The 15,762-nt window shown below is 33.5% G+C and overlaps 2 protein-coding genes across 2 annotated transcripts; both read right to left on the bottom strand.

Moving 5' to 3' along the window:
• Nucleotides 1-59: 59 nt before the first annotated feature.
• Nucleotides 60-2,142, bottom strand: LOC142550506 (pentatricopeptide repeat-containing protein At3g25210, mitochondrial-like). The gene has a single exon (XM_075659584.1). It carries the CDS (start codon nt 1,962-1,964, stop codon nt 876-878), a length of 1,089 nt encoding a protein of 362 aa, XP_075515699.1. The 5' UTR covers nt 1,965-2,142; the 3' UTR covers nt 60-875.
• Nucleotides 2,143-5,728: 3,586 nt separating this feature from the next.
• LOC142550497 (transcription factor bHLH62) lies at nt 5,729-8,065 on the bottom strand. The gene is made up of 6 exons (XM_075659577.1): nt 7,088-8,065; nt 6,781-6,993; nt 6,628-6,693; nt 6,459-6,527; nt 6,193-6,369; nt 5,729-6,092 (listed from the first exon to the last, which is right to left on the bottom strand). Exons 1-6 carry the CDS (start codon nt 7,952-7,954, stop codon nt 6,015-6,017), a joined length of 1,470 nt encoding a protein of 489 aa, XP_075515692.1. The 5' UTR covers nt 7,955-8,065; the 3' UTR covers nt 5,729-6,014.
• Between the last annotated feature and the right edge of the window lie 7,697 nt (nt 8,066-15,762).

The raw sequence follows: 15,762 nt of genomic DNA, 5'->3' as shown, positions 1-15,762 counted from the left end.
AAACCATGAAAGCGGACCGAGACGGTTGTTGGATCACCAATTCACCATGTGCATCTATTCCTATCGAAATCTATAAATTATAATTTTGAATAATTATATTTAATTGGGACCAACACGCGACAGCCGTGAAAATGGAATAGACAGTAAGACTTTTGTCAAGCGGCTGTGGCTTAGCTGGTGTTAATCCCCTGGCTTCATGGGTATTCACGTTTGGCATAAGCTTTGCTCGGACCCATGGGGATGTGGAGGAACTTTAAGCCACCCAAAGGGTAAGGTGCAAAAGTGGAACATGTGTTAGAAGTGCATTCGCTTGATTCAATATCATGAATCTAGATTGAAAGAACTAGTCCTAAAACTAGAATCTCGGTGAATGTTAGTTAAATGGGATACAAAGGAATATCTTATATATGATGTTTATACATGTGAACCACCAACCACGTGCACGTCAGTATAAATGACTTGCAGGCGACTGCCATCTTGCGCAAGAGCATTGTGTTGCATTGCCCGAACCAGAGGATCTTGCTTTACATTGCTCTAGTAAACAAGATATAAACGGTTTTAGGGAAAGCCTACGGTCAAAGGGAAATCTCAAAGTCATGAATCATGCTAGTGTTGAATGTTGATTGTTTAATCAGGAGACAATCAAAATTCTTGCATTGTCACGGGAAGGAGCGACGATTAACATAGCATTCTGCTTGACCCGATTTCAGCTCTGCAACAGCATGATTTTCATTTCATATTTGGCAACTTCCAAACATGCGAATCATTTTAAACAGAACAGACCAGAAATAGTGTCTCAAAGATCTTGGGTCAGATTTCAAGTTCAAGACTGCTGATGTTTAAAAGACCAATCGAAGAAAGCAAAGCATCTACATTTAACGGCTTAGGAAGTGCAATCCATTCAACAAAGTACAGTAGGACTTCTCATTCATAAAACAGTCTCTCTTACGAAATTTTTCAACGAGTTCGAAAGCATCATTTCCCCTGCCGTCCCTACACATTTCGTCCAACAAGGTCTTGTAGGTTAGCAAATCAGGTGACATAGAATTATCCAACATATCAAACAAAGCCTCAATCGAATCCTCAAACCTCCTTTCCATGGCCAGACTACAAATCAAGATCAAATAAGTACTCCCCTTCGGAACCAACCCTTTTTCTCTCATTTCCTTGTAAAATCCCAATCCCTGATTCACCCTCCCTTTCTCACATAACCCTTTGGCTATATAACTATATGTATAAGCATTTGGCTCGCAACCATACAAACCCATTTCTCGAAAAACACGAATCGCCTCGTCCATTTCAAGACACTTTGAGAAAGCCTTGATTATCATATTCAGCACAAATGAGTCTGGTATAACCCCATAGGCCTTCATTTGCTTAGCTAACGACCTAACAGCATGCAGATACACATAACATACATTCAAGCGATCGAATTTCTTCAAAAGAGACTTCAACAGCAAAGCATACGTCTCTAAACTAGGCTTGGCATCATCGGATTTTGTCATTTTCTTATATATATCAAAAGCGCGATTAAACAGGTGTTTACGTCCGCAGCAAAATTTAATCATGGCATTAAACAAGGGGAGATTTGGGGGGCAAGCACCGGCGATAACCTCTTCAATCAAAGTCTCCGCCACCCCATAGCGCTTACCGGAAACTGCGATTCCAATCATCGTGAGGTACGTGAGGTCGTCGTGCTTGTAGTATCTCTGCTGAGCCGTCCACCGGAAAATGTCGAGTGCGATATCCGGGTCAGGTTGGGATCGTAGGACTAGATCCACGTCGGATTGAGTGAACCCGGGTTTGAGGTTCTGGATCCCGGTCTCGAATTGTTTTACCAGTGGCGTTCGGGTACGAGGATTCATGTAGAGGTGGTGGCTTACACCGGCGGAGGATGAGGTGGTGCTGGAGAGGGGACGGAGAGCAAGACGGATGAGGAGGGTTGGCCGTAAAAGGAACCTCATCGGTGGTGGGTGAGGTGTCGGTAATTCGGTGGCCGCTACTCACTAGCTTCTGTAAGCTTCTAATTTGGGCTTACACGTGGGCCTCTTCCTGGGCCTGGTTCTGGGCTTGGCCATTTCCATCTCGTTAAGCTTCTGACGATCTGTCTAGAAAATCCATTCCTCCCAAGAACGAAAGAAATCTTTATTTTATTTAATTGTTCATCGCGAATTTTTTTTTTATAATCACTTATTTTTAAAAATTGCAAAAACTCATCCATAACAACTTAATTTTAGTCATGGTGTTTCTCACGAAACTTATGGGACGTTCCACGTGATCGTGACAAATATATAATGATCCGACTTTTTTATCGAGCGTTATTATATAAATTGAGTTCTAATTCTCTCGGTATAGCTTCAAATCGAAAAATATAAATTGAGGAATATGATGAAATGATGTATACAATTTATGAACAACATCAAATTTAATTACGTTGTTATGAAAATAAATGATATTTTTACAAGAAAATTGGAAGAATATATCAAAATCTAAAGAAACTAAAATGCTGGAAATCGAAAATATGTAGATAAATTTTTGAGAGAAATTGAAGAAGCTTTTCTACTTTTTGTTGAATGTTTGTCGTGTGTTTTTTTTACTCTTCATCTCAGTTTTTGTTCCATTCTATCGAACAGTTTGGTCATCTTCCATGATCCATCATCGTGGATCATAGGTCATTTCCTCTCATTGTTTTATTCAACTGACTCTTCTTAGGCTTGTCTACTGGATCTCTCCACATTCTACGGGTTTCTATTATTATTGAACTTCAAAGATTTGAGCTAAACACATGGATTTCCATGTTTATTCAATTTTGGTCCCATTTCGACTCCATCTTTAATGTTAAAATATGGCCAAGTTTTTCGACAACAATTAATAAAAATGGAGTCTTGAAGATATTCAATAAAAAAAATTTCCTGTCCAGTTAAAGAAAATATGTGGTGCAAGAGAAGAAAAATTTCCCTTTATCTTGCCTCTACTATTAAGGGGAAAAAGAAAGTGCACATACAAAAAAAAAAAAGAAAAAAAAAAGAAAAAGGAAAGGAAAGATTGATAAGAGGTTAAGCGGTAAATTTACATTGCTTATAATGGACGAGCAAGTGGTAAGACAAAAGTGTTCTTATTGATTATTCATTACTTAAATCACTGTTTCTTAGCATATGATACATACTGATTTTTTTCCAAAAAAAATAGGAACAAGTATCTTTTGAGATAGTCTCACGAATCTTTATATGTGAGATGGATCAATCCAACCGATATTCACAACAAAAGTAATACTTTTAGCATAAAAAGTAATACTTTTCATGGATGATCCAAATAAGAGATTCGTCTCATAAAATACGACTCGCGAGATCGTCTCACACAAGTTTTTGTCAAAAAATAGATAATGATATAGAAATATTTTTAAAACTATTTAAAATACTCATAATTTACAATTTTATTTTATTTTTTTCTAATATATGTTATATGTCATGAATTCATCATTTATTATATTAAATCGAGAATTTTGAGAATAGATTTGTGGCCTAAAAATAAACTTTAATGACGATATAATTAAGGTAAAAATTTCCGTGAGACGGTCTTACGGGTCGTATTTTGTGAGACATATATCTTATTTGGGTCATCTACGAAGAAACATTGCTTTTTATGCTAAGAATATTACTTTTTATTGTGAATATCGATAGGGTTGACATATCTCAAAGATAAAGATTCGTGAGATCGTCTCACAAGAGACCTACTCTATAATTAATGGCATTCTTTTTTAAAATAATAATAAAAGAGTACATTTTAACTAATACTGGATATTTAATAAATTATTTTGAAAAATTATTTCTAATATGTAGTTTTTAAATTATATGTTATGGTTTACTTTGACTATGATATATATGTATGTATGTATATTTGACTTTTTATGTTAGTGCTCGAAGCTTATATTTTTTGCTTTGCTCGGGGCTCTATTTTTCTTAAGACCACCATGTGCATGCAATGCGTGCACATAGATGCTAACATATTTAAAATATCTCTTTGCTGATCAAGTATTAATTCATTGCAAAATCACATAAAAAAGATAATCTCTTTAATCTTTGAATTTTCTATAAATGCATATTTAAATCAAGTTGCTTAGACTGTAAGGTAAGAAATTTGGCAGCACACAAAGACTTGAAAAGGCCACTTATGCTTCTATAAGAGCCCGATAATGGATGATCCGAGATATTATAAAGATAGCCCAAGTCATGGTAAATCTACAAGAAAAGTCGTCAGAAGCTGGGCAGGTGAATGCCCTGGACACCTTCTTCCTTGGTTACCAGAAGCCCGGGATTTCATACAAGTTCACAGGAGGCTTTCTACCCACTCGAGTGCACCAGTATGGGATGTCTGATGCTCGGCAATAATTACTGTCAGAACCACAAGGGTTGACATGTCAGAATAAGTCGTCAGAAGTAGGGTATGGACAACCATTTTATCATAAGTAGTAAGTGGACACTGAAAACAAGATAATCATGTGATTTCTTTCCTATAAATAACAGTTATGTTTTACATTAAAATATTTAATGGGGATCTTTTCTCATACTCACGTAAATTCACACATATACCGATTTTTCCCTCATCTTTATATGTTAACTTAAACATCAGAGTGGTCACGTCGGATAATCCTTCGGCGCCCATTCACGAGCTCATCTTCTTGTTTGCAGGACACAGTTGAAGTCATATCACAATTATATACATTCCCCTCAAGATATATATTCTTGCTCATTTTCTCTTAACAAAACTCTAATCATATTCGATGGATTATCCCGACACAACTCACTCGATTAACCCGGATTACATCAGCCACAAATCCAACTGCTACGTACATTTTGTTAAAATTTTTCTTGCAAATTGTTTTAAATTTTACACACACAAAATCATTTTCAGAGAATCTTTATGATTGTAATGGGAATTTAATATTGAGACTAATAATTTCGTACCTAATTAAAATAATTAAAGGCTGAAATTGCAGAAATCTTTTGTTAATCCCCGGAAAGTTTGTATTTTTATCAGCCATTTGTCGTCAAATGATTAAAATATATAGCTAAGGGCATCTTTCATACCCCCATCAAACTCCACTACTTAACCTTTTTCTTCTTATTATTAATCTTTTAAAAAATATATACATATTATATTTTGCAGTCAGAATCTTATCATTGACAACCTGGGATTCTTCTTATTACCATTTTTTATTATTGGTTTAGGTTAGTACAAGTTGCATTCTTGTGTTACAATATCATTAGATTACGTGAATCACTCTCATTTTTATATAGAATTTGATTTGTCGTCCAATCAAATAAGTGAAATTCAAGTTTGGAACTTATCCACGTTTTCAATGGCCGGAAAGAAATGGAAAGACGACAGAAGCTTCTGATTAGAAAAAAATGGGTGAAAATTACATTGTCTACCTTGATATGTGCCACAAATTACGATATGATTGCGGTGAAATTTAATTGGAATCATTATCATTTGTATTAAGGCTTGAAATGATAATAATGGCCCACTCATACAGCTGGTTACAGCAAAAGTATCCATCATAACCACTGGATAATCGACCTCTTGAAAAAGATACCAATGAATCTTGTAGAATTGGTAAACCAAGAACAAGAAAAGTCAGATTGTGTTCGGGTCAAATTGGAGAAAAAAGATCGAGAAATCCATATATTTACAAGAAATATCATGATGAAATCTTGTTTATTTCATATTTTAACTAATTAAAATACTATCTTTCCATTACAAGTACATATTCAATTGAATATTCTAATATTACAATGGGTACTCAAAAAACATCCCGAAAGAAAGAGTAGGAAATACGAAATCGATTAAAATACATAAATAATAGAAGAAATATATGTGTATATCAGGTTCGGTCTACGAAATCAATTAGCAATTTCTTCTGGCCAGATGAACCATAGTTGTCAAGTCTTTACACTACATAGCCTTTTTTCTTGTTTCTTGGGAGCTTTAAATCTGCCATTGAAGAGTACTTTTCACCGCTCAACTTTCAAATCACACGTTTGATCCATCTGGAAAATGCTAAGCAGATCACCTTCTCCGAATCCCGGGAACTGAACGATTGCGAAAAGACTTCTCATAAGCGATGTTCTTCGGACAAAATTTTAGGCCAATATATGGAAACACACAGGAAATATTTCAAATTTAACTTACACCAAATCCACCAGGGCTTAAATTTTGGCTCGGTTGCCTGTTTGGTGTAGGATTATGCAATTGATGTACATTCAAGAAAGCTGGCGCAGAGGAGTCCAAAGCGTACATTTGTTTTGGCACATTTTCCATGTTACAATCCAGAACTGGATTTACTGAGGCTAGTTTCATCGACAGGAACTGTAAAAACAACAAAAAAACACAGTAAAATCTTTAATAATAGACAAGAAAGTCAATACCACATTCGGACTGATTTATGATTAATTTACCTCGACCTGACGTTGCAATGATTGTACATAATTTATGATTTCGTCCAGCATCAGTGCCTTTCCAGTCACCTGAGTCAGAAGAAATGCACAATATCAAGTTTCTTGATGGGTTTTTTTTTCTGAAAGAAATTCAAAAAAGTTTATGTGAACCTAAAATTTGCATACATACCTTATTACAACCTGGTACAAGATCCTGGAGAAGTTTCATTCTCTCGCTGATTTTCTCTCGTCGGACCTAATCAAACAGTTTCGGCATGATTAAACATGATGATCACAAGATGAAGTTTTGTAAGAAAAAATATGGGGGAAAATTTTGGCCTACTCTTTCTGCTAAGCTGTGGCTATCAGTGGCTTGACCCCTTCTTGCTCTGACATGAATGTAGTCCTTTGGGGGTTCAGGTGGCTTTTGATTAGTCTTTTGTTTCTCATTTTCATCAACGGCTTCCTCCTCTGGTTTAGCAGTGCCATTTTCGATTTTGCCGCTTTCTGCTGATTTTGAACGCTTGATATTCGCATCATCGTCGCCCTCGAACCCCTGATGATAACACAAGTGTTTTTTTTAACTAAATATGTCCAAATTTCTTTGAATGTCCAGGGAAAGTGACATACATTGTACTGAATCTCGATACCTTAGCTAAAGTGGATCCATCTTCTTTTGATTTTCCCCTGGGTACTGGTTTCCTTTTTCTTGAATTCAGCTCGTTCGAGAGTTTTGAACCTGTTTCTGCAACTGGGATTTGATCAGAAACGGTGGATTTTTCGTTAAAATCCGAGACAAATTCGTTAATTGGCGCTCTAGTTTCGTTCCTGGGTTGGCACAATTCCTGGCTTTTGAGCTGCGACTCATCTTGCTTGAGAGAAGGGCTGCTAGAAATTCGGGATAGCTTTCCATTCTCCATCACTGGAGTACTGGCTCTCGGTAACAATCCAGCATTGTTTATCCCCGCAAATGGAGGTGTCCTCCCATTGAAACTCCATCTGCCGAAGCAAGAAAACTTGGCAGCTCTTTCCGAAAAACCAGGATCAGTGGAAAACGAAGGAAGAGGACTCAGCGGCACCGAATATCCCAACTTGGGGGCGTGTACTTGATCAAGAATTGGAAAATTCAACTTCGGAGGAGAACTTAAAGAAGTACTGTAACAAGAATCACTAGTGTTAGCATTAACATCATGACAATAACCACCCCCCGCCATGACGGTGGTCGCAGACGGTGGTAAGAGGCCGGAGTTCCGAGCTCCGCCGCCCAGTTTCCCGATCAATTCTTGGAGGACGAAAGCGTCAGTTGACAATCCAGAGGTGGACGGCGATGGGGAAGACAACATTGAGCTGAAAGCTGACTCAAAATGCGAATATTGGTCGACCGAGGAACCGTGAGTCAACAAAGATTGCTCCACCTCGGAATTGAGCGCATTCCAAGCCATTGGCGTAATGGTTTCAAAATCCAGCGGCTGCGGAGATGTGATCCCCACATTTATGAAGTACTCGGTGTCCATCATCAATGGAAAATGAAAGGAATAGCAGAGCTGACAGAAAGTGGAGAAACAAGGGAGGAAGAAAGTTCGGGTGGTGATCAAGTTTTATAGTGGCGGAAAGGAAAACGAAAAAGAGTTTCATTTTTCCATAAATTAATTTTTATACATAATCTAATTATTTATTTTTGCCATAAAGTTTAGTTAATCTAGACACTAATTAAGAAATTAAGTTTAATTACAAACTTTAAAATTTCGCAGCGATTAATGTAGCCGTGAAAACAGGAGGTGGAAAAGGTTAAATGCCGGGCCTTAAACGTCAAACCACCAAAATGTCCACCCTCTCTTGAAATTGTCAAACTATTTTAAAATAAATCGATCACGAGACGATCTGATGAATATATATTTACATGTACAGTCAAAAATAATATTTTTAACATAAAAAATAATATTTTTTTATGAATATGTTCAGAGCAGAGATCAGTATCACAAGATTGATATATGTTTAAAATATATTTTTTAGAATCGAAACTATATTTTTTTAAAACAAAAAACTTATAAAATACAAGAGAAAAATCCAATGTGATTATGATTTGAGGAAACAAATTGAGGATATTAATAATGTCGTTATTGCTTGTTAAAAAACTTAAAGACAAATTAAGATGTAATTAGTAATGATTTTAGTTTTAAGTAATATTTCCTTAAATTTAATATGTAGCTAAGGATTCGTCATTTAATGATGGTTGTTATTTATTTATTTTTGTTGGTCTTATTTAATTAGATATGTACGATTGAACTTTTGGCACATAACGTAGAAGGGTCGCTTTAACAAATATTGCTCATGTCACCATATTTTCCACCGGCGTATATTTTTCCCCAAAAACCCATTATTATCCGGCTCGGACCCGTTTCTAGACCCGCCCCATTTCCTATTTCAGCAGGGTCTAGATCCGGCCCAAACGGAATGGGTTTAACGTGGAGCCATGTTTAAATCTGATTCATTATCATCCTTTTAATCTAGAATTATCAATATTAACGTTATTCTAGTGTTGAGATGCATACCATTGGGTACACGATTATAATAAACTAGCATATCATCAACCAAGAATAACGTTCATACACAATCTATCCACACGGATAAAGCAACCAAAAAGGAAACGAAAGTAATTTGAGATTGTTGTAACATTTCATGTTCGCAATCTTGATTTTGATTTTAGCAAATTTTGTTATTTTGTTTCTAATGAATTTACCTAAGTGTGCAGAAGCTGAAACTAATCAGAATTCGAACTGATCAGTTATCGAGCCAAAACTGATTCTATCGAGACGCAAAACTGAAAGCGATAACTGATTGCCCAAACGGAATCGGTTCAACTGAGATATCAAAATACCAGTTCAACTGATTGTCCAGCTGATAGGCGGTTCAACAGAAGATCTTCAGAAGTTCGGCCAGCTGATTAAGAAATCAATTGATGAAGAGTCCAGCTTACCAGTTTAACTGAAGCAGTGAAATCAGTTCAGTTTACGAGCCAACTGATTTCAACAAAACAGCTCAAGAACAGTTTAGAGCATTTCAGTTAGGATTCAATCAATTTATAGAACACGACAAGCTTATTCAATAGAATCCAGCTGTGCGCACTGAGAAAAAGATTTTGTCCAGTCAAAGGACAATAATAGACGTTGCAGCAGTGCTCAAAGTCAAAACGTTCCAGAATGGCTGTCGGAAAGTACAAGACAAATATCGAGAAACAGATTCAAAATGCAATTGATACAATAATTGAGTCTCATTGTACGATAAAGCTTTGCGCATATAAATAGATGATGAAGATTAGTGAATACCGATGAAGAAAACAAGAAGTGTGTAAAGATCAAAAAAGAAAAAGGGCATGTCAACTGCTTAGTATAGAAGCAAAATCCTTAGTGTGTGAAAACACCTTAGTGTTGTATTCATAGTTCAGTTCTCACACACGTCACACATAATCACTCACATATACAGAGAGTTAAGCTTATTGACTAGCTAAGTGAGTCTTGCACAAAGACGTTAAACTTGTGTTTGTAGTTTTTAACAAATAGACGTTAAAAAAGTTTTGGCTGGAAGGTGCTGCTTTCAGTATAAACTAGGAGTTTAGTTAGGCAGTAGTGTAAGTCCTAAACTGAGTGGGTTTGTATAAGGTGGTGTATAAATCAAAGTCTTCTAGTGGAACCTTCCCGAGGTGGTAGAAAGAATGACGTAGGAGCAGTTGAGGTCTCCGAACATCCATAAACATATCTTGTGTATTTAACTGCTTAACTTTCGTTTTAAAACTGATTTGATCAGTTCGAGCTGTTATCAATTTAGTTTTCACCACAACTGAACTGATATATGCGATAACTGTTCCCTCTTATATCAGTTAATCAGTTTACACAAGTTAAAAACTTTAAACTGATTAGCTTTCGTAACGAATGATTATTTCGAGTATTTTTCACTTGATTTAACATTAAATTCGATCTAATTTATCGATGTTTATATTCTCAAAACACGAGTTATTGAAGTTCACGGAGAATATGGTGTTTGAAGCACCTTCAAACGTATCCGAACCGATCTATCAGAAATAAATTCAAAAACTAAATCAGAACTTTCTTTTACATACCATAAAGGAGTTAAGGACTTTGATATCTGTTTACATGAAATCTAATTGATCGGTTAGAAACATAAAGTTCGGGATTTTTTATTTTTTGTCATTTTATTAACGCTAAACTTTATAAATCATGCACGAGTATGGTTGCATGATCCTTCGTATCTTAACATTATTTTTTTAGGTTGCATTTGAATGGATAGATTTTTATATTTTTAGATAAACAAAACTATACACTTCAAATTCATATATCACATGTATACATAATGTTTCATATTAACGAGTATGAATTTCAAGTTTACCTACTGATGTGTAAATAGTAAGATATGTATATAAAAGTTAATTTATTGTTTCATTGTTAACAATAAAACTATAATCGAAATACATGGATTTCAAATCCATCCATTTAAACATAGGCAAAAACTTGTGTGAGACGGTCTCACATGTCGTATTTTGTGAGACAGATATCTTATTTGGGTCATCCATGAAAAAATATTACTTTTTATGCTAAGAATATTTCTTTTTATTGTGAATATCGGTATAGTTGACTCGTTTCACAGATAAAGATTCGTGAGGCCGTCTCACATGAGACCTACTCTTAAACATAACATTAGAGAAATTATATTAAGAGATAATATAATTAGGAGTGGTTTGCATGTAATTTGTCAAGGGTAAGTCTCAAGATATATATCTCATGAATGATTCGTGCTTAAGTAATTAATTCATCGAAGAGTTTGCAAATAATAATAAAATCCGATGTAGAGCATATACGTAAAAACTTGTCCTAATATAAATAATAAGTAGCTCTCTAGGTTTATTGCATCGAGGGTAAAACTTTGTTTTGGTCAATTTTTTATTTTTATTATTATCCAAAAAAAAAATGCGAAGCCATTGGCTTTTCTGAAATTTGGCCTCGAACTTCACATTCTCAAGTTTTATATTTCTCAATGATTGGGTCAATTGATGCTGCCAATTTGGATCCAAATCACACAATTTTATATAAGGTTTTATCATCTTTGTAAATTATCTTCTTTTTTTAAAAAAAATATATATAAAACAACATATCAAGTGAAACAATTTTTCCAAATATATTTAGGCAAAAACTTGTGTGAGACGCTTTTACGGGTCGTATTTTGTAAGACATGTCTCTTATTTGGATCATCTATTAAAAAATATTATTTTTTATGCTAAGGTTATTACTTTTTGTTGTGAATATCAATAGGGTTGACCTATCTCACAAATAAAGATTCGTGAGACCGTCTCACAAAAAACCTACTCATATCTTAAACTTACATGATAAATAGAAAGGGTCTTTTTTGTTTTACAAGATACATATGTTTCGAAACAAGTAAAATTACCAATCTCAATAGTTTCGAGTTTTGAATATATAATTTTGATATGATTCATAAGATCCAATAAATAAACGTTACATCAATATTTAACATACAGGTGAGCATGAACGGTACGCAATAAAACAAAACTATATATAAATATATATACATGCGGAAGAAGGGGAGAGATGGTTAGCGTATTGGATAGGTCAATGATTGCATTAAATTCCTAACCTCACCGATGAAATTGGGTTTGGTCGGATTTCCATAGTGAATAAAACGACGAATTTTACTCATCTCTGTTTGTTCCCTTTTTACAAATCTATATTTCCATAATATTCCAGACATCGCTCCTCACTTCCTGTCCTAATTTTAACCACTTTGTCACAACACGAATGCATATAACGTTGCATCTAAAATTGGGCAAAAATTTCTAACTTCCAAGAATGAATTAAAAATAAGGGACTAATCATATCCGTAATCGCTTCGATTTCTAATAAATTTTCTCGACGACGCGGAGTTCGTATAATGTTCTATCGAGTGATATTGTTATTTGGCCTCCTATGATATAAATGGTTTTTATTAGATGATAATGATATAAATGGTTTTTATTTTTCTATGCACATATTTAATTATTTCGTCTGAACTTTTGTAGTTTATTTATCAAGTATAATTGGGTGGGGTTGAAGCCAAACCGTACTTGTCCATAGGAAAAAACATCGCGCCGTTGTACGAAGATTTTTTAAATAATCGAGTAAACAAGGGACGTAATAATTTATCTGTGGCGCACGATCGATTAACCTTAGAGATTGATGGTTGACTCGGCTCATAAAATTAAGGGTTTAATTATCATATTATATTATATATGAAATTAGGTTTAAATTAATGCCACGACTTCGAAAAATAATACGTGCAAGCACTGTTAGTTTACGAACAGATCAAAAATATACAATGAACTCAAACAACAAATTTTATAGGATGAAATTTTTGTTGGTTAATTCTCGGTTTTAGTATATAATCTAGTAGTTTTTTTTTATCGAGTGCTAACATATCCAGTATAACATAAGCGTTCTAGTAAAAAAAAATGATTAAAATTGAAAAAAATAAAAATTATATGTAGGATAAAAAAAGTATAATTTCTCTGTGTGTATACATATTTATATATATATTATATATATATATATATATATATATAATATTGTGATTGGTGAATCCATCATGTGGAATCAGTCGTCAGTATGCGAATTTTGTAAATAAAAAAATGGCACTAATTTGTTTCACAGAAGATATTAAAAAAAAGAAAACCCATTTGTTGGCTTTCTCCGATAAGGTTTCGGTCCGGAGGTTGCTTTGATTGCTCAAATTAAGGATCTTGTTTCGGACCATGGGTTCTTTGATAAACAGACTAAATTCACTTCTTTGATTTCAAATCTTGAAATATCGAATTGTATTGCTTTTTCTTCCTTAAATACAAGAAATTGTATTAAATGATTCTCGAGAGCAATGTATCGTCGTTGTTCTCGTCAAAATAAAATAAAATAAAAACCCATTTGTCGTGGGCAGGAATTCATGCATGAATCCGAGAGATATGGAGCAGCTGAGCTATTAATATCCCAGGTTGCATATTCCCAATGGACAATGCTTAACTTCACTTCACTCCGATCCCCTTTTAACATATCCTACAATTATTTTATTCACACGCACGTTATATATATTCATCACACCTAGTCACTTTACTAGCTCCTTCAATACACACACACACACATGTATATATATGTATATATATGTATGTGTATATATATTATATCGAGTACGTGTATAAGATGTAGAATGGGGACGATCGATCGAATTATCGGAAATTAAATGGCCAACGACACACGATTTTAGAGATTTATATCGAATTAGTTGCATTTTAAAAAATAAAACTTAAGTTACTAAATAGGATATGTATAGGGGGGGAAGTTTAGAAAAATTTGAAGTAGGGGAATATATATTTACGTTGCATGCCTGATCAGGCATGGCGCAATTAATGTTGCATGAAAAAAATTGGCAGTGTTCGTGAAATGAATGAACTTGATTGATCCCACCAATCATGATTTCTCCGAATCCATCTGCCATACCCTTCCGAACTTAATTCACCGATATATATCATAAATCCCCATAATTTAACATTCAAAGTTCACAAATTGTTCTAGAAACTCCTCCTCAGTAATCGTTACAATTACGATATTATCTATATTTTTAATTTAAATTTAGCTAATTTATATATATATATATATAATTATCCATAAGCTCGACGTACGGATAATTTTAAAAAATAACAGACTGTACAAGCACACAACACGTGAATCGAGATACTAGCTAATATATATAAAACTTGATACCCAGTCCCATGCTATGCCGAAATAGTAATTGGGTGAGAGATACTCTAAATAATAGATGAATATGAAAATTTTTTAATGTGGTGAATATATAAAATTTGACTCAAATCAGGCGCCATCCCCTGCATTAGGGAGACGTGGGGATGCATACGTCTCCATATTCATGGGCCAAACCCTTTTTTCATATTAATTTTTTAAAATCAACAAATTAAATCTTTTGGGAAAATATTTAATTGATTGGGACAAAGAAATGAAAAGACAAGAAGAATATTTATGTTTGAATTTTTTAAAAAATTCAATATTTTTTCATGATTAATTCGTTTAAAAAAATTAAATATTTTTTTTGTGTGTGTGTGTATATAATCTATGATAAGTGTTTTACACAAATCGAATTTATTTTTTGTTGTCTTTTTATAAAAATAAAAACAGGTCAAAAGCATTATTAAAAATTAAACGTGTGGTTTTTTAATTAATCATAGATTGGCATAAAAGTATGTAAATTGATTTTTTTGAAATAAATTGAATCTATACTTTGAATGAATTGAATGATTATGAATTGTGAATATATTAATAAATCATGATATATATATATATATATGTATATATACACACACACAATTATATAATTTTCAATGCGTGCATGTATGTAATTCGACAATGTTCCTTAAAATAATATCGTAGTTTTTGGTTTGTTTCCCTTCGTTTTATGGTTAAGACAACTCTGAAATTGAAAGTGACAATGAAGCAAACTGGCTTAGCCATGAGACAAGAAAATTTTGGCTCTTTATTTCTTCTTCGGGAAAAAAAAAATATCTCGTTTATGAATCAATTTTTTTAAAAGGAAAATATCTCCTTTTTCTATTATATATTATTAAATAACTCGTTATATATATGTAGTTTTTGTCTCGTTTTTATTTATTACAAATTCCAAAAAATTATTGTCTCGTTTTTATTTAGTACAAATTCCAAAAATAAATTTCCAAACATTAAAATTGGGAAAATACTCCACGTATAGTTAGTTCTTCCATCTTCTATAATAACATGATATGTTATTGAAAAATAACTAGGGGTCAGCATAATATGATTTAAATAAAAAAACCGAAAATATGAACAAGAAAAAACAAAAACCGAACCATAATCCAAATTTATTATTTTGGTTTTGTAAGTTAAAACCAAAATTATTATGCTTTGATTATGGTTTAACGTACTTCAAAACCAAAGCAACTGTTTAAATTATACTTTGATAAAATAAATATTTTATTTATATTTAGACTATTATTAACTAAATGTATTTTTAAAAATTCAAATATAAATTATTTATTTATATTTATATATTTTGTTATTTACAGTAACGTTGGGTGCCATATATATATATATATATATATATATATATATATATATTAATTAGCGAGTACACGTGATAAATTAAGATATATATTAATAGAGTAGTCGGCGTCTTTTGTCCATTAATGGCCTCTGGTTTGGTGAAACAGCCTACAAGTCAATTAATT

This window comes from Primulina tabacum, chromosome 1 (assembly GCF_025594145.1).
Source record: "Primulina tabacum isolate GXHZ01 chromosome 1, ASM2559414v2, whole genome shotgun sequence".
In the NCBI taxonomy this organism is placed as follows: domain Eukaryota; kingdom Viridiplantae; phylum Streptophyta; class Magnoliopsida; order Lamiales; family Gesneriaceae; genus Primulina; species Primulina tabacum.
Note: the sequence above shows the minus strand (reverse complement) of the source record. Positions and strands in the feature narration are given on the sequence as shown.

Excerpts from the sequence above, each read along its gene's own strand:
- LOC142550506 (XM_075659584.1), bottom strand. The coding sequence starts at position 1,964 with ATGAGGTTCCTTTTACGGCCAACCCTCCTCATCCGTCTTGCTCTCCGT.
- LOC142550497 (XM_075659577.1), bottom strand. The coding sequence starts at position 7,954 with ATGATGGACACCGAGTACTTCATAAATGTGGGGATCACATCTCCGCAG. Across the intron at positions 6,994-7,087 it reads ATGGATCCACTTTAGCTAAG|GGGTTCGAGGGCGACGATGA; the intron begins GTATCGAGATTC and ends TGTTATCATCAG. Across the intron at positions 6,370-6,458 it reads CATTGCAACGTCAGGTCGAG|TTCCTGTCGATGAAACTAGC; the intron begins GTAAATTAATCA and ends TTGTTTTTACAG.